This window comes from Vigna unguiculata, chromosome 10 (genome assembly GCF_037176805.1).
Source record: "Vigna unguiculata cultivar grain cowpea cultivar isolate G323 ecotype 2 chromosome 10, ASM3717680v1, whole genome shotgun sequence".
Lineage (NCBI taxonomy): Eukaryota > Viridiplantae > Streptophyta > Magnoliopsida > Fabales > Fabaceae > Vigna > Vigna unguiculata.
The window spans coordinates 39,051,208-39,069,581 of NC_140801.1; the positions used below are offsets into that span (position 1 = coordinate 39,051,208).

The following is an 18,374-nucleotide window of genomic DNA, read 5'->3' on the forward strand; positions in this document are numbered from 1 at the left end:
ACAACTGCACATACAACATGCTGAAGCAAAAAGTTTGTGCAGCCATTCCAAGCCAGTCACACACAACCATTAACAACCTATACTTCAGACGACCCACAATGACTTATGAAGGAAATATTGTCTATGACGCATTTGAAATAAAGACAAATGAACATGTTTTTCAAATGTTGGAATGTAAGTCTTCTTTCCCTTTGAACACCATGATTGAATTGTACGTGACCTTCACAAGATCACCTAAAGAAATCCTTTCTCTTTTAACTACAAACACCCCATCATCATCCTCAAACTCTCTCCCAACTTCACCAACTATTATTTATTTTGGTGGACCTTTAAGGGGTGCTGGTATCATAGAGAGTCGATTAGGTTTTGGTCTTGAGTTTCGTTCCGATTCCACAAAAACCTTCTCCATCAGACATGATTGCACCTATAATGAATTATTACAAACCGTAACTCAATTAGTGGAGTGTGGTAATGACTTCTGAAGGAAATATTGTCTATGACGCATTTGAAATAAAGACAAATGAACATGTTTTTCAAATGTTGGAATGTAAGTCTTCTTTCCCTTTGAACACCATGATTGAATTGTACGTGACCTTCACAAGATCACCTAAAGAAATCCTTTCTCTTTTAACTACAAACACCCCATCATCATCCTCAAACTCTCTCCCAACTTCACCAACTATTATTTATTTTGGTGGACCTTTAAGGGGTGCTGGTATCATAGAGAGTCGATTAGGTTTTGGTCTTGAGTTTCGTTCCGATTCCACAAAAACCTTCTCCATCATACATGATTGCACCTACAATGAATTATTACAAACCGTAACTCAATTAGTGGAGTGTGGTGACCGTAGAGTTGTCAAACAAATTGACTATCGTCGCCCTTCAACAATACGCAACAGGCGACTATATCATGACACCGCGGAAATCAAATGTGACTTTGATGTTTCACAAATGATCAGTCGTTGGACACACGTACAAAGTGTAGACCAATCTGTCAAAAAACTGCGCATCTCTTCCTATATCGAGCTTTTCGTCCAAACTAGAGACATCAGACCACCAACACCTTCCGAAGAATACCAAGATATCAATTCTGGATGGTTTGTGGATCACCGGGGAAGAAGAAGATACAGATGGTTGCCGTAAATGGTTTTTTTATTTTTAATTTTGCTTTCCATTTGAAGTTATGTGCAAGTTATTTGTCATTTTATTTTTCTTTAATTAATGGAATATGTTAAAGTTTCTTATCAATGGACTACAAAGGCTAAAAAAAAAATTGTTATCATGAAAGTGTGTGGTAATCGATTACCATGAAAGTGTAATCGATTACCATTACCAATATTTGGACATCTGATACCAATGTAATCGATTACCAAAGCCTGTAATTGATTACTCAAGTAACACGACAACCTGGAACACAAATAATACCTTCGTAATCGATTACGACCCCCCACGTAATCGATTAACAGGAGAATTTGCCAAAAAAAATTTCTAGATTAGTAATCGATTACATAAACTCTGTAATCGATTACAAGTCTACCACGACCCACTGAACTTATTATTTTCCTTCGTAATCGATTACCGAAACCCTGCAATCGATTACACAACTTTCAGGAGCCCCTGGAATGTTATTTTTAACGTCGTAATCGATTACACAAACCCTGTAATCGATTACGACTCGTCTTCCACTATGAAAACAACATTTTCTCTCTCCGCCGCTGCATCCCAAAAACCCCACCCGCGCCTCCATTCTCTCCTTCGTGATTTCATCATTCTGCCTTCATATCTTCACTAAATCACCTCCCGTTTGTTGCAATCTTTCTCATTTTCAATTCTCTACAAAACCCACCGATTCAAATCTCCAAAAACACCCTAAAATGGCAGAATCGTCAAGGAAACGCAAGACTCAAGTCGGTGCTCGCCGCCGCCGTGGTCCCGCTGTCAACGAACCTGAAGAAATAATCGCACCTTCACAACCACATAGACTGTTCTCTTCCGTAGCACAATACGAGAGGTATACTTCCAAATTTTCTGCCAGAGATATTCTTGAACCCAGATATCCTGATGATTTTATTGCTGAGCAAAATTTTGAGTGCTATGATATACTCCACAACTTGGGATTATTACCTTTTTTGACTAATCGTCAACGTTATTATCCGGAATTAGTTAGGGTATTTTACTCCAACTAACAAATTACTGAGGAAAGGGTTATTCTTAGTGAAGTTAAGCATGTGAAAATTAGGATGGATATAGATATGTTTTATCGTATCACTCAATTGGGCACTCAAGGGGTCTGTTTTGAGGGAAACATAGTTCAGAAATGGAGAGATGATTATTCAAGTCACAATGCAAAAATGATGATTTGTCGTGACAATGTAAATATTGGAGGAAGAATACTGGCAGGGCAAATGAGAGTGGAAACACGTATCCTGCACTACATCTTATGTCGATGCCTGGTGCCCCGATCAACTAACCTTGCCCAAGCTACTGAAGAAGACATTATCTTAATGTGGGCAATGCTGACCGGAAGGCAGCTTAACTGGGGTCATTTGATTAGATATCGGATGAAAAAGGCATTAAGAGACCATGCCCCTTTACCATATGCTAATCATATTACTGACATTTTTATTAAGTTTAATGTTCCTCTAGATGATGAACCATTTGAGGAGATTAATTGGAGAACAGGTCCAATTGGTGTTGAAGTGATTCATTCCTTTGGTTTTGTAAAAAACCAAAATGGTGAATGGATTCATAAACGTGATATGCAGGATGCACCTATTCATGATGACCGCACACCATCTCCACCGCCTCAGCCTACCCAGGATGCATCTGCTGCTATGCTTAATGATATTATCCATGAAATCCGCGATCTCCGGGCTTTTGTTGGTTCAAGATTTGATAGTATAGATGCTCGGGTTGGACAACTTGAGGAAGACATGGCTTATGTGCGGCGCCAATTTCCTCCATCTTAGATGCATTTCAATGTTTATTTTCATTCAAAAACTTTGTATTTCTTTAATGCACTTTGACATTGATATTATTATGTTAGTACTTTAATTGATTGTAATCTTTTTTTTCACTAATATCACTGTTTTTTACTCTCATATTCAACTATATTATACATCATTGTTTTCCTATCCAGTGAAATGTTTGTTAACGTTTTTTTTCAAAAAATTACGCATGTAATCGATTACACTTCGTGCGTAATCGATTACACAATACCCAGAAAACTGCAACACATTTCGTAATCGATTACACACTACGGTAATCGATTACTGCTTCAAAAACGTTAACCCCCTGCACGATTACAGCATGCAGTAATCGATTACAACATACGGTAATCGATTACGGCACCAAAAACGTTCACCTCCCACACAATTTCGCTCTCTGACCACCTTGACCACAAAAACGTATGGGGGCTACACAATTTCTTCATATGAAAACGTGCACCCCCAACACGTTTTGCCTACTTCTGTAATTTTTAAAAAACTTGTCCATATCCGTAATAAACCAAAGCCATTGCCTACAATGGAAAAAAAACCCAAATAACAAACTAAAGTTCGTTAAATTTGCCCGTTGATTAATAATAGTATAAAGCAAGATTTTAGCTCAGTCTGATTGGTTTTATTGTCAATTGATTCAGTTCTTCGTAATTGTGTTTCCCGAGCAATTTCAGAAAAGTCATCACCAGGGGCAATGTTTATTACTGGTCTCAAACTCTAACGTCCAGTATTCCTGCTAGAAGCACGGAAAACCCAGCCCCAGAGCATTTACAGAACCTTTTGACAAATATCCCCAAAGATTTTATTACCCGTGAAACAATTGTTCAATAATAATCATTAAATTCTTTTGGGATAAAATAATAGTTAAACTTTAAAGTATTATGTGCTACATGTACACAGATAACAGAAGAGACAGATGTAACAAATACAAGTGTTGTAATGGGATGGTTTTCATTTTCATTTGCTACTGTTACATGTAATGAAATTTAAAAGTTAAAGTACGGTGTCTTTGTCTATCTCTCTCTATTGGCTGGGGAAGAAATAAGAAAACTATGAAGAAGAAACATGCAGAAGCTAACAGTAAAACAAGAATGGTACAGAACGTATATATAGGGTTTGGGGCTATTTTACTAGTTAAAACCATTGATGAACAAGAACTCCACTCTGTCTGAGAGAAGTGAAGAGCTGCAAGCACTGATCATAAGTTCTCTCATACTTGGGACTCCTCTGTCCTGGGCAACACCTCTGCCACCTATTGTAATGACACTCAAGAAAAATCTCATCCACTAAACATATGGCCCCAGTTTCAAACAACCTGGGAATCAAATCGAACTCCGTACCCTCCACATCCATCTTCATCACAACAAAATCGTTCTTTGAAAACGTGTTCTTTAACCAGTCAGCAAAATCAAACCCAGGAATTCTCTCAACCTCACCACCATCAAAACCACTCGAAGACTGCGATGGTTGAATCCTCCCCATGCCCCTACCCTTACCCTGATCCTTCTCCCCAGGGCCACGGTTAATCTCAAATACCAAACTTTCATTCCTAACCCATGCAGCATAAGGCAACAGAGTAACCCCCTTTTTCAAACCATACTCCTGATGAAACGTTTTGTCAGCCTCAATGGCATACACATGAAAGGTCTTGTTCTGTTTCGGGTACTGTTTCCTAAACCAACTCCCAATACTAGAACCATAGCTTCTAGCTCCAACATCAACGTACGCGTACCTATCCTTAAAGCTTATATCGACCATTGAAGAAAGGTACCTTATGTTCTTCACGTTTCTCTTCAGAGTGATCCATGGCTTTAGTGGCTCCTCTTCAATTAACGCCTCAGCGTTTCTAACCAACTTTTTCTTGTACTCCGGAACAGAGCATTTTCCATTGGAGTTGGAATTGGAATTGGAATTGGAATCAGAACCAACTCCATAACGCTCTTTCTTCACGACGAGTTCTCTCACCCGAGACATCGATGAATCAAACCCTATTACCTCGTTTATTTTCACCACATTGCAACAAAAATTGAACAAATCAACGAATGAATTAAAACTGTAAGTATCATTGGCCTTTACATGGAACGCGGCAAACCCTTCGGGTTTGAGCGTCCGAGCAATTTCCGCCGCAAACTCCGCCGGCCGCGGCGATCTCTCTAGCGCGCCGTCACCTGCGAACACGAAGTCGAACGTGCCGTTCGCGAACGGAATCCGGCGAGCATCGCCGGCCTTTACCAGCGGCGGCGACGCCTTCTTCGAAATACCGATGGCGTCCGTCACGCCGATCTCGCGCAGCGCGAGGACGTCGCGCCCGGTCGGCGTCTCAAGGCAGAGCGACTTCGCCGCCGGCGATAGGAAGCCACCAGCGATGAGGTCCTGGAACACAGACGAGTAAAACCGAACGCCGCTGATCCAATCCTTGCTGGCGTAGCGCTCGGGTGCCGCCGCGCCGCCGGAGGCGGAGCGAACGGCGAGAGCGCCGGATCTGGTTCCGGCAATAGCGAGATTCAGCGGCGGGGAGAAGAAGCAGAAGTCGCCGAGGGTGCAGGACTCGCCGGCGAGGGTGATGACGTAAGCGAACCGTACGATGACAATAAGAAGGCCGAAGATGAGTAACCGTGTCAGAACGTTTCTGAGACAGCCAGGCTTCCCTGTGGCAGGCTCCATGGAAACAGATTGTGCACTTCTATTCAAGAAAATAATAATTACGAGAAAAAAAAATGAATTAAATGAAAAGATGTTTGAATGTTTCTTCAATTTATCGGGAGCAGAAGCGCGCGGAGGTGTGGTTAGCGCCGATGAGAGAAGGTGAATTTGTGAGGGAAGGAATTGACAAGGAGAGAGGGGCAAAACGGGAATTCATGTCTCCGGTGGGTTTGTCTGAGTTCTCTATGGAACAGTGATGAAGAAGAAAGAGAAGGAGTTCATTAGGATTACTCGGTGGCTTTGTTGAAGATGATAAAAATAAGAGGAACGCCGCGTGGACGTTAATGGTGACCGGAACAGCCGGTTGCTTCTACGCGGAAGGAACTGCGCAGACAAAGGAAATGTGAACATTGCCGTGGGTCCCTTTTGTGATTTATTTATTATTTAGCCTTCATTAAAAAATTAATATAGAATATAATATATATAATTATTGAGCGGTTAGTTATGGGTTTTATAATTTTTTCTAAAATGATGTAATGACAAATTGTGTGATGTAAATTCCAGAAACCCTGAGTTGGGAGTTTGCTATGGAAAGCATTGAAAGTGTTTATTCCGCGTCACTACAGACAACTACATCTTATCCTATAAGTAAGTATATTAATGTTTGGTCAAAGCGTAACATTTCTTCATTTTTTTTAAAGCTGAAAAGACCCTTATTCTAATTTTTACTTTATATTATTTACAACAAACAAGGTGAAACTTTAAATTTAATTGGATCTAATAAAATTTGGTGTTTATTTTAATATTATATATTTTGCATTTGGATCTTCATTTACTGTCACCACCGTGTTCAGTGTTCCATCTTCCATGGCTGTCACGGCGATTTAAGCATTCAGCACATGCAAATTTCTCAAAAGCCGTTTAATTAAATGCATTAAAGAGAAGGTCGAAACTTCGTTTGTTAGCAATATAATCATAGTAGCACATTATTTTAAATTAAAAATGAAAAAATTATGGTTTATAAAATATACAACAATTAATGTGATTAAAGCTGTAATTTCATATAATATTTGTGAATTAATTTCTTATTCAATACTATTAATAGTTAGTACCTTATATTTATTTTCAATATGGAGACGCCTATGTCAACTAATAAACTATATGATAATTTTCTGAAGAGAATAATTTTCACATGATGAATCTGACGATTCGACATAAGAATATTAGTTGTTCATCAGAAAATATTGAAGTCAAATTGTTGAGAATGGTTAAAATTATTAAAAATACATTGTAGCTTTCTAGAAAGATTTAAGAAAACACTCTAAACTAATTAATAATTATCAGAAAATATAGAAGTCAAATAAGTAGCAGCATGTCCACGTGAGATACTCACGTGAGTTAGCTTCAGAGGAAAAGAAAGAAGTTAAAAAATGAAAATAACTCTATCAATTAATTTTGTATATTTTTAATAAAGAAATAGGAGACCGAATAAATAAGCACATTTATGTATATCTTCTTTATTTCGAAAGAATTGCTGGCTCATTGAGCCAGTTAACAAACCTGAAAAATAAAACTTAGCTAACAAGTATATATCTAATAAATATTCCATTATAATGTTTTTTTAAGTGAATTACCATAAATGTTAATTAATACTTCTTAGAAGAGGTTTGAATAAAATAATCAATTCATTTATATAGATAATTTAAAACATTTTTACTATATAATATTTCTTTGTATAAAAATTTAAAATAAATTTAAATTTTACAATTTTATAAGAGTAATTAATTTATTTAAAGTTAAAGAATTTCAAAATTTCCACAAATAGTAAAACTTTAAATTCTCCATATTATTGTTTTTGAATCTTACTTTAGCTTGATTTTAGTGGTGACATTATCAGTTTGATTTGTGAGTAAGACATTATTAGTTTGTTTTGATGTCATAAAATATTAACATTCATTAACATTTTTCCAAAAATGTTGGTGAAGATGTTTTTTTTTACTAAAATAGAATGTGTTTAGCTTTTTACCAACATTAGGGTTATTTTATTATTAATCTTAAGTCAAAGTTCTTTACCAACCATTTTTTGTTGAGATTTTCTTGGTCAATGATTTTCATTGGATGTCAAACACACTTTTTCAAAATTTATATCAACTTAGGTCATTTTTAGTTGATATCAATTACTGTTTCTTGTTGTTAAGAGTGTTAAAATGGTTCAAATTCATATGTCAATGTGACTTTCCAGACTCTTGTTCCGTTAGTCTTACCGTCGTAAACCCTCCATCTCTTTCATTCTTGCTTTTACTTTCGAGAGGTGAATCACACAACATAGCCTAATTTATTTCATAATCTTAACATCATAGTTTATTCATCTTTGGATTATGGTTTTTTTTTTCTTTTATTTTTGTACTGTATGTCCCATCGGTCAATCGGCCAAAGTCAATCCTCAGGCCCATCGGCCAAGGTTAGAAAAACTCGTACATAAAAGACTATCGGTCGAACGGCCTGGTAGATAAATTGCGTAGGACCATCAGTCAATCGGTTCTACAAACAAACCACGTAGCATCGTTAAAAGACTATCGGTCGAACGGCCTGGTGAACAAACTGTAGGACCATCGGTCAAACGGTTATACAAAAGTCACAGGCCAACCACGTTCAGGCCCATCGGTCCATCGGTAGCACCTAAACGAGTGATTCTGATCCCCAATGGCACATCGGTCGATCGGACAAGCACGAGCAGCACCTAAACATAACAAAGGACAATCAGTATATCAACCATCGGTCGATCTATGTCTAAAGAGACTCGCGTAGTCCTTTACATGCATCCGTCGGTCGATCAACCATACACGAATCGTTCGCATTAAAAACAGGGCATAACTAATCCAGTCAAGCGGCCATCGGTCGCACGGTCGAAACAACCAGTCAATCAGGTTAATTAACGTTAAACGAGTCAGTAATCTTGATTAAAGGATCATTGGGCCGTAATTAAGGAACCCTAATCACAGGCCCACACCGAAAACTATAAATAGGGCCCAAAGGTAGGTTGGTGAGGATCTTAAATTCGCATTTATTACAGCAGTTGCACTGATATACCGATCAGTCCTTTACTGACTTAAGCATCGGAGCCCTTTAGACAGGTACCCCGATCGTCGTCCAAGCCGATCGAGCTAAGGAGTGGATTTTCTTGGAGAAGTTACAGTTGTAGAGGAGAGTGGAGTAAGCTTGAAGAGGTTCTTTAGTAGGCTCTTGGCCCCTACACCCGAAACATTTTGGCGCCCACCGTGGGGCCGAGCAGTCTTCTTTAAGACAGTATACCCTTATGGTGACCACAAGAAATCGAAATAGCAATATGGACGGAGGAAGAATGGCGGATGATCAGGCAGACACTAGGGAGATGATAAGAGCGATGCAGTAGAGGATGGATGAGATGCAAAGAAACTATGAAGTGCAGATGCAGATCTTGCGGGAGAACACCGCCCTCCGACGGAAGGAAGAGGGAATCCCGTCGACGCCTACCGTACCCGACCCACTCAGACTGAGTCGGGTATAGCAGCATCGAGATGCCGAACGGGTGGAGAGTCGGCCCCCACCAACGGGACAGGAGCAATCACAGCCTGCTCGGGTTGAGAAGACGCAGGCGTCGAGGGGAAATCTGTCACATACGATGGCCGAGAGCTCGGGAGCAAATGAGGGAGGTCGCCCTTCACGACAATCGATCCCTGCGTCGGGGCTCTCCCCATTCACCCCGTACATTCTGGAGACGCCGTTACCGGAGAAGTGGAAAATGCCGACGTTCGACAAATACGACGGCACGACCAATCCCGACAATCACATGAGGGTCTTCATGCACCAGATGATGTTCCATGCAGTTAGTGACCCGATCTGGTGCCGTGTTTTCTCGACTTCTCTCACTGGGGAGGCGTTGGAGTGGTTTTCTGAACTGCCAGCCGGTAGTATTGATTCTTTTGCCACTCTAAAGGCAAGGTTCAGCACGCAGTTCGCGCCCCTGAAGCCAGCCATCCTGACAGTCGACAACCTGGTGAACATCCGGCAGGAAGATGGGGAATCACTGAGGAGTTATCTCGATCGGTACAACCGGATGTTGGTCAAGATAAAGGATCTCAACAACGAGATCGCCCGACATCATTTCTCGTATGGGCTCCAGCCGGGTGTTTTTGCGGACAAGATAAGCCGTAAGAAGCCGAAGACGATGGAGGAGATGAGGGAACGAGCGGCCAAGTTCATACAAATGGAAGATATGCAGGAATTCCGGGTGAAGAAGAGGGAGAAGGAGGATGCCGCAGTCCCGAAGATCGCCCCTCGGCCGAACAAACCCTCGACCCGGCCCAGCGAGAGAAAAGCACCGAGGTTCACGACGTATACTCCCTTGGCCGTCCCTCAGCTAAGATTCTGCAGGAAGCCTTTAGTGCCGACTCACTTCCCGCGGCCAGGAAGAAGCCCCCACCCCTGATGCCGATGGGAGCAAGCACTGCCAGTACCACCGGACGATCGGCCACACCACCGAAGAGTGCCACACGCTCCGCGACAAGATCGAGGAGCTCATTCGGCAGGGGCATTTGAAGAAGTATATTCGGCAGGATCGCCCTCCGCGAAGCCCGACGAGGAACGGAAGCCCCGCACGAAGAGCCCTCCCGGCCCAGTGGGAGAAGCGGAGAGAGCCTGAGCCCGAGAGGCGAAAGAGAGGACCGTCTCGGACTCATCAAAGCCCAAGGAGGAGTCGCAGTCGGAGCCGGGATAAACCCTTGAGGGGTTATATCAATACCATCTCCGGAGGTTTCGCCGGAGGAGGATCGAGCTCAGCCGCCCGGAAGAGGCATGTTTGAGCGCTAAAATCGGTTCACTTGGTTGAGAAGAAGATCCGGTCGATGCCACCCATCACTTTCACCGATGAGGATTTCAAGGCCCCGAACCCCGATCACGATGACCCGATGGTCATTTCCATCGAGGTAGCCGAGTATGGAATCGGGAAGGTGTTGGTGGACCAGGGGAGTTCGATCAACATTCTGTACTGGAAGACTTTCCGGAAGATGAACCTCTCCGAGGACCTGATTGTCCCCTACAACGAGCAGATTGTTGGATTCTCGGGCGAGCGGGTAGACACGAGAGGTTACCTGGATCTACGCACCAAGATCGGGTCACGGAGAGACGGTCGAGAGGTAAGAGTTAGATTCCTATTAGTAGAAGCTAACACCCTCCTATAACGCCTTTGGGGCGATCGTCTCCACACTACACCTGGCCATGAAGTTCCCATCTGACAAGGGAACAATATGCACTGTACATGCGGATCAGCAGATCGCCCGGCAGTGCTATGCAGCAGGGTTGAAGATCGCTCCCTACAGCCGCCCCAGGAAGCAACACCGATCGGAAGTTGCCATGACAGATCTTGACCCTCGAACGAATACGGAAGACCGGATTCAGCCAGGGGGAGATACAAAGGATATTTCGATTGGGGAGCAACCGGCTCAGGTCACGAAGATAGGGGGAGCCCTAAAGCCGGACAAAGAAGAACTCTTAGGCGCGGTAATCCTAGAAAACCGAGACCTCTTCGCATGGTCCTCGGCCGACATGTCGGGCATCCATCCGGATGTAATGTCCCATAAGTTGGCAATTTTCAGAGAAGCTCGGCCGGTCGCCCAAAAGAAAAGGAAAATGGGAGAGGAGCGTAGGAGAGTTGTCGAGGAGGAGGTGAGGAAGCTGGAGGGAGCCGGCTTCATAAGAGAAATCAAGTATACTACGTGGCTCGCTAACGTAGTGATGGTGAAGAAGACGAGCGGGAAGTGGAGGATGTGCACAGACTTCATCGATCTCAACAAGGCCTGCCCGAAGGACGCATACCCTTTGCCCAGCATCGATCGGCTGGTGGACGGAGCTTCGGGGCACAACTTCCTGAGCTTCCTGGATGCATACTCAAGGTACAATCAGATCCCCATGTATGGTCCGGACAGATCCAAAACGGCGTTCATCACAAATCGGGCAAATTTTTGCTACGAGGTCATGCCGTTCGGGCTGAAGAACGCAGGGGCTACCTATCAGAGGCTGATGGACCGAGTCTGCAGGGGGCAGATTGGTCGGTCCATGGAGGTGTACGTGGACGACATGGTCGTAAAGTCGCAAACGGCCGAGGACCATGCGCGCGACCTCAAGGAGGTCTTTCACCAAGTACGCAAGTACAACATGCGTCTCAACCCTGAGAAGTGTGTTTTCGGGGTGCCGGCTGGAAAACTTCTGGGATTCATGTTGACCGCCCGAGGCATCGAGGCTAACCCGGACAAGTGCGCCGCTATAATCGACATGAGGAGCCCCAAGAATTTGAAGGAGATCTAGCGGTTGGTAGGGCGGCTGACCTCTCTTGCGCGCTTCCTACCCAAACTCACGGAGAAGGTCAGACCGATTTTGAAGATCATGAAGAAGCAGACCGCGGATAAGTGGGATGATCGCGGATAAGTGGGATGATCATTGCGAAACAGCGTTTCAGCAGATAAAGGAGATGATCAGTCGTCCCCCCATCATGAGCCGACCGACAGAGGGTTTGCCTCTACAGTTGTACTTGTTGGTATCGGACGACACGATCAGCGCGGCCTTGATACAGGAGAGTCCAGAGCAACGACCTGTATATTTCATCAGTCGAGTGTTACAAAGCGCAGAGACAAGGTATCAGTTAATCAAAAAAATAACCTTAGCACTATTAACGGCCGCGCACCGATTGCGCCAGTACTTCCAAAGTCACCAGGTGATCGTCTGAACTGATCACCCCATAGCCAAAATACTCCGGAAGCCCGACCTAGCCGAAAGGATGATCGCCTGGTCGGTCGAATTATCTGAGTTCGGCCTCAAATACGAACCAAGAGGATCTATCAAAGGACAGCATTTGGCAGATTTCACGGCCGAACTCCATGGACCGATCCATCCGTCGGAGCAAACATGGGTTATCTTCGTCGACGGATCATCGGACAAATGCAACGCTGGAGCAGGAATCGTCATTGAAGGACCGGACGGCTTCACGGTCGAGCACTCCCTGCAGTTCAAGTTCAAAGCCTCGAACAACCAAGCAGAATACGAAGCGCTGATTGCCGGGCTAAGGCTAGCAAAAGACCTGGGAGCGGCGAGGTTAAAGTGCAACATCGATTCGAAACTCGTGGTCGGGCAGGTGCAGGGGGAATACCAGGTTAAGGATGACCTGCTGCTTCAGTACTATCACAAGGTGGTCGAAGCCATGAAGGAGTTCGAAGAAATCACCATCCACCATATCCCCCGAGCGGAAAACACCAGAGCCGATAGGCTATCTAAGCTGGCGGAAGGAAAAGAGAAGGGTCAGCTGAAAACAATCATCAGGCAAAGGAAAGTGTGCTGCGATTGACCGATCGGCAGATTGGATGTGGGAGGTGCGAGAACTGTTAAGAAGATGCGACGCAGGAGAAGAAATGAAATCGATGGAGAGAAGACGAGCACTCCGGTTCGTGGTCATCGGGGAAGATCTATATAAGAGGGGCTTCACAGCGCCGCTCCTCAAGTGCCTATCGGGAGAAGAAGCCAACTATGTTATGAACGAAGTCCACAATGGCATTTGTGGTATGCACACCGGACGGAGGACAATGAAAGCGAGGATACTCCGGGCGGGTTACTATTGGCCGACCATGGAACAAGACTGCGAAATCATGATACGCAAGTGCGAAGGTTGCCAAGCCCATGGAAACGACATCAAGAGAGCTCCGACCGAGCTACATAGCCTGACAACCCCTGGGCCGTTCGCATAGTGGGGTATGGATATCGTCGGGCCTTTCCCTGTCGGTCGAGCGCAGAAGAAATTCATACTGGTCGCAGTAGACTATTTCACCAAATGGGTCGAAGTAGAGGCCCTAGCCAACATCACCGCTCGGCAGGTGCACTCCTTCGTTTGGCGAAACATCATCTGCCGCTTCGGCCTTCCCCACACAATCATCACCGACAACGGCCGTCAGTTTATCGATAAGAAGCTGAAGGACTTTTATAAGCAAGTGGGGATACACCACGTAACCAGCTCGGTCGAGCATCCCCAGACCAATGGCCAGGCTGAGGCCATGAACAAGGTCATAGTAGAGGAGTTGAAGAAAAGGTTGGGAGAAGCCAAAGGAGCATGGGTGGACGAGCTGCCGCAGGTCCTTTGGGCCTATCGGTGCACCCCACACGGGACGACGGGAGAATCACCTTTCAACCTAACGTACGAAACAGACGCTATGCTGCCAGTCGAAGTAGAGGAGCCGACTCTTCGGCGGGACATGCAGAATCTAGAGGTAAACTGTGGACACCTGCGCGAGGAGTTGGACTGGACGACCGAACGCAGAGAAATAGCGGCCGTGCGAGCTGAAGCGTGCAAGAGGATGGTGGCAAGGAGGTATAACGCGAAGGTTAAATCAAGGAGCTTCATCCGAGGAGACTTGGTGTGGAGGAAGACCAATGAAGCGCGCAAAAAGTCAGCACAAGGAAAGCTAGCACCAAATTGGGAGGGCCCGTTCCATGTAACCGAAAGCCTGCAGAACAAAACCTATCGGCTAGAATACTTGAGCGGCAGAGAAATACCGAACACATGGAACGCGTCGCACCTAAAAATGTACTATAGTTGACATTATGAATAAAATGAGCGCTTCATGCAACTTCATCTAACAGATTGACCGATGGGGCTCCCTACAGGACCCGAACAAAGCCTGACCGATCAAGGCGCAGACTTTCAAGAGAAAGTCTCGCTCGGTCAGCACCGATCCAAGCGATCTAACCAACCCCACGAGTACATAAGTGACACGAGCTGTCCAAACCGATCGAGGTACTACACCTACGATCTAAATTAAAATTGAACGCGCAAACAAAGGTCAACCTTTCGGGTCAAATAACCAGAAGAACATTGCAAGAAACAAAGTTAAAAATTGTGTGCCGATCGCCCGACTAGTTCGACACCAGGCACAACTAATTGACGAAAATAACTTACAAGTTAAACAATAAAATGGCCGACCGCCAGCGAAAAACGATAAAAGAAAGATGGCCGACCGCCAACGAGGAACGATAAAAGAAAAATGGTCGATCGCCAGCGCGAAACGATAAACAAAAGGAAACAGTTGATCTAAAAGAAAAGCGAACAAACAAAATAGGAAGAAGGCGCCTAATATTTACATATAATTGTTTGTCAAAAAATGGCCTAATAACCGATCGAACGCGATCGACCACACGGCCGATCGGACGCGATCGATTATGTCAAAATATAAATCAATTAAAATTTAACTGTCTGCGGGAGTATCATTCACCTCGTCCAGCCGCTCGAAGACTTTCTCGAGCTTCCCATCTACCACCCCCAAGTGCACATCGAACCGGTCGGGGGAACAGTTGTAGTAGAAGGCGGCCTGATCAACGGCACTCTGAAAGCCCGCTTCATATTGAGCAAAAACTTGCTCATCGGCCACTCACAGCTCCGCTTGGTACTCCTTGGCCTTCTTTTGCCAATTGGTGGCCGATCCGGCAGCGGCCAGATGCTCCAACGTCAAGTCGTCAAAGCGTCGTTGAAGCTTGCGAAGTTCCTCGACCGCCTCCTTGGCCTTAGTCTGCTCCTCCCTCGCCCGATCATCGGCGGCCTTGAGTAGACCAGCGCACTTGGCATGCTCAGCCTTGATGCCATTCAGCCGGTCGAACTAAATCTTCAAGTCCGACGCTGAGGCCTTCACCTCCCGGAGCTCCACCTTCGCTGCTGCGAGCTCCTTCTCCAGGCTCTCCATCCTGTTCCGGTCGGGACGAGGAAACTTGGTGTAAATCGCAGCAAGCCTAAGGGTCAGTTCCCCCGCCGTTCGGAGAGCCTCCTCTTCAGACACGTCCTTCAGCATATCCTTGACGCGAGGCCCCAAGTGAAAGGAGACATCCTCGTCGAGCCGAACTTCATTGTCGAGGAGGGCAGTAGCCAGTGACCTAGAAGCCTCGGCCTTCTTGCTCTTCTTGGACGACCGGCCGGTGGGAGAGTCATCCCGTTTAGACCTTTTGCCTTTGTCCACCGCAGCGCCAGCAGCGGCGGAACCGGGGGGCTTCACGACGAAGCAGGGCCTGGTGGCGACGCCTGAGGCGTCGGTCGGAGCAGTGGTAGCAGGAGTAGGAGCTGTCGAAGGGGCAGCGGAGACGCTCTGGAGGGGGGCGACCTCCTCAGCGGCATCCTCTTCTCTTCGACGAGTCTTAGCGCGAGCCAAGAACTCAGCGTTGGAGACGGTTGTCCGAGCCATAATATCTACGAGACAAGGGAAAACAGGTAAATCAATTGCAACCATTAAGACGACCGAGAAGATCAGAACAACTAACCATAAACCGCCCTCGGCAAATCCGGGTAGCGGAGGCATTGGATCAGCGGCCGCGAGGGGATCTTGTCGGGCAGGATCTTGAGGACGGCCAGGTCGGCCCGCTCGGCAGGAGTCAAGTTGTCTTCGGCCCAAGGATCGGTAGAAGGGGGAAAAGCCGTCCAGTATAAGGGGAACTTCGGCCGACCCTCCTCATCGAAAATGTACTTCCTTCCTCGACCGGGAATCGCGACCTTAAAAAAGCTGGTCTTGAAACCTTTGTAGGAAGCGAGGTAAAAGGTAAACAAGCTCTTGTTGGCCCCAAGAAAAGAAACTCAGCCTTTCGAAGCCGTCGGCCGGGTCTTATAGAAGTGTAGAAACAAGGGCATGGTCGCTGTCAGACCGGCCGCTCGGCATAGAACGTCGAACGCCTGCATCGACGCCCAGGCATTCGGGTGTATCTGGGTCGGCGCACATTGGATCTGACGGAGGACCGCCATCTGCCAGTCGGCAAACGGCACAGTCAGACCCAAGTCGTGGAAGAGACAGGCGTAGACGTAGAAGAACTCTAGCTTCGCCGCTCCCTTTCCGTGGCAGACCCTCTCGTTGTTGGCACACACCTTGACCCGAAGGAACCCATCCTCCACCTCGTCGCCAAAAACCTTGGTCCGCTCGACCAGATCCCCAAGGTCATTGCCCCATCGGAACCTCATCGCATGCGTACCCGGCTCATAAGGGGCCCAATCGTATCCCTGTATCTCCGGCAGATTAGCTTGCTCCCCCTCATCGCGAACGTCGATGCTTATGACGTCCCCACTCTCATCCGAAGCAGCGACCTGATCCGTCGCCTCGGCGACCGGTTGCTCGGCTTTCGGGCTGCCGCTGAGAAGGATGGGAGAATCCATTGAACTCGACACTCCCCCGAGCGAAGTCCCCGAATCAGAAGAGCTGAACAAGGCGGAGATCGACCCGCCGCCCCCGGACACCCCGACCGTCCTGCCCGACAAACCATCTGAACTCGATGCACTGGAGGACATTTTTTACCTGCAAACAGAAGAAATCGATCGGAGGCTCGGCTAGAAAGAGAGAGGAAAACGTGAAAATAACGACAACCACACAGACCTATTTATAGGAGGACCCAGTGACACGTGGCAGCCTCAGAACCATACGATCACGTGCAGATCAACGGCCTATACTTCGCGACGCTTCAAATCATAACTGTCAAGTACGATCTACGATGCAAGATAACCGTTGAGAGACGCCGGCGGTTAATCGACACTATGGTCCTGCTAAACCTCCTCGCTTCACTTCCATCGCTCGAGACTGGGGGGGCTTGTGTACTGTATGTCCCATCGGTCAATCGGCCAAAGCCAATCCTCAGGCCCATCGGCCAAGATTGGAAAAACTCGTACATAAAAGACTATCGGTCGAACGACCTGGTAGATAAATTGCATAGGACCATCGGTCAATCGGTTCTACAAACAAATCACGTAGCATCGCTAAAAGACTATCGATCGAACGGCCTGGTGAACAAACTGTAGGACCATCGGTCAAACGGTTATACAAAAGTCACAGGCCAACCACGTTCAGGCCCATCGGTCCATCGGTAGCACCTAAACGAGTGATTCTGATCCCTAATGGCACATCGGTCGATCGGACAAGCACGAGCAGCACCTAAACATAACAAAGGACAATCAGTAGATCAACCATCGGTCGATCTATGTCTAAAGAGACTCACGTAGTCCTTTACATGCATCCATCGGTCGATCAACCATACACGAATCGTTCGCGTTAAAAACAGGGCATAACTAATCCAGTCAAGCGGCCATCGGTCGCACGGTCGAAACAACCAGTCAATCAGGTTAATTAACGTTAAACGAGTCAGTAATCTTGATTAAAGGATCATTGGGCCGTAATTAAGGAACCCTAATCACAGGCCCACACCGAAAACTATAAATAGGGCCCAAAGGTAGGTTGGTGAGGATCTTAAATTCGCATTTATTACAACAGTTGCACTGATATACCGATCGGTCCTTTACTGACTTAAGCATCGGAGCCTTTTAGACAGGTACCCCGATCGTCATCCAAGCCGATCGAGCTAAGGAGTGGATTTTCTTGGAGAAGTTACAGTTGCAGAGGAGAGTGGAGTAAGCTTGAAGAGGTTCTTTAGTAGGCTCTTGACCCCTACACCCGAAACAATTTTGATAATAAATGCAGAAAGAACAGACTATTCAGTCTTCACCTCTTTGCCCTTATATTATTAAATTAATTTGTACAATAACTTAAATTCAAATAATGTTTATTGATGATATAAATGAACAGAGGGAGTTTATTCCAAAATCTTATTGGATGTTGCTTCAGTTTTTCGGTATCACTCATCATTCATGTATAAGTTTCCTTTTGCTTTTATATTTTGCTTTTATATGTATACATG

General features: G+C 45.7%; 2 protein-coding genes across 2 annotated transcripts; one reads left to right on the plus strand and one right to left on the minus strand.

Moving 5' to 3' along the window:
• Positions 1 to 3,931: 3,931 nt before the first annotated feature.
• Positions 3,932 to 5,953, minus strand: LOC114166918 (uncharacterized). Its single transcript, XM_028051804.2, has one exon. The coding sequence runs from the start codon at positions 5,661 to 5,663 to the stop codon at positions 4,134 to 4,136; it is 1,530 nt and encodes a 509-aa protein (XP_027907605.2). The 5' UTR covers positions 5,664 to 5,953; the 3' UTR covers positions 3,932 to 4,133.
• A 3,470-nt stretch (positions 5,954 to 9,423) lies between these two features.
• On the plus strand, positions 9,424 to 10,483 carry LOC146882564 (uncharacterized). Its single transcript, XM_085667454.1, has 2 exons — positions 9,424 to 9,942; positions 10,091 to 10,483. Exons 1-2 carry the CDS (start codon positions 9,424 to 9,426, stop codon positions 10,481 to 10,483), a joined length of 912 nt encoding a protein of 303 aa, XP_085523580.1.
• The last annotated feature ends 7,891 nt before the right edge of the window (positions 10,484 to 18,374 follow it).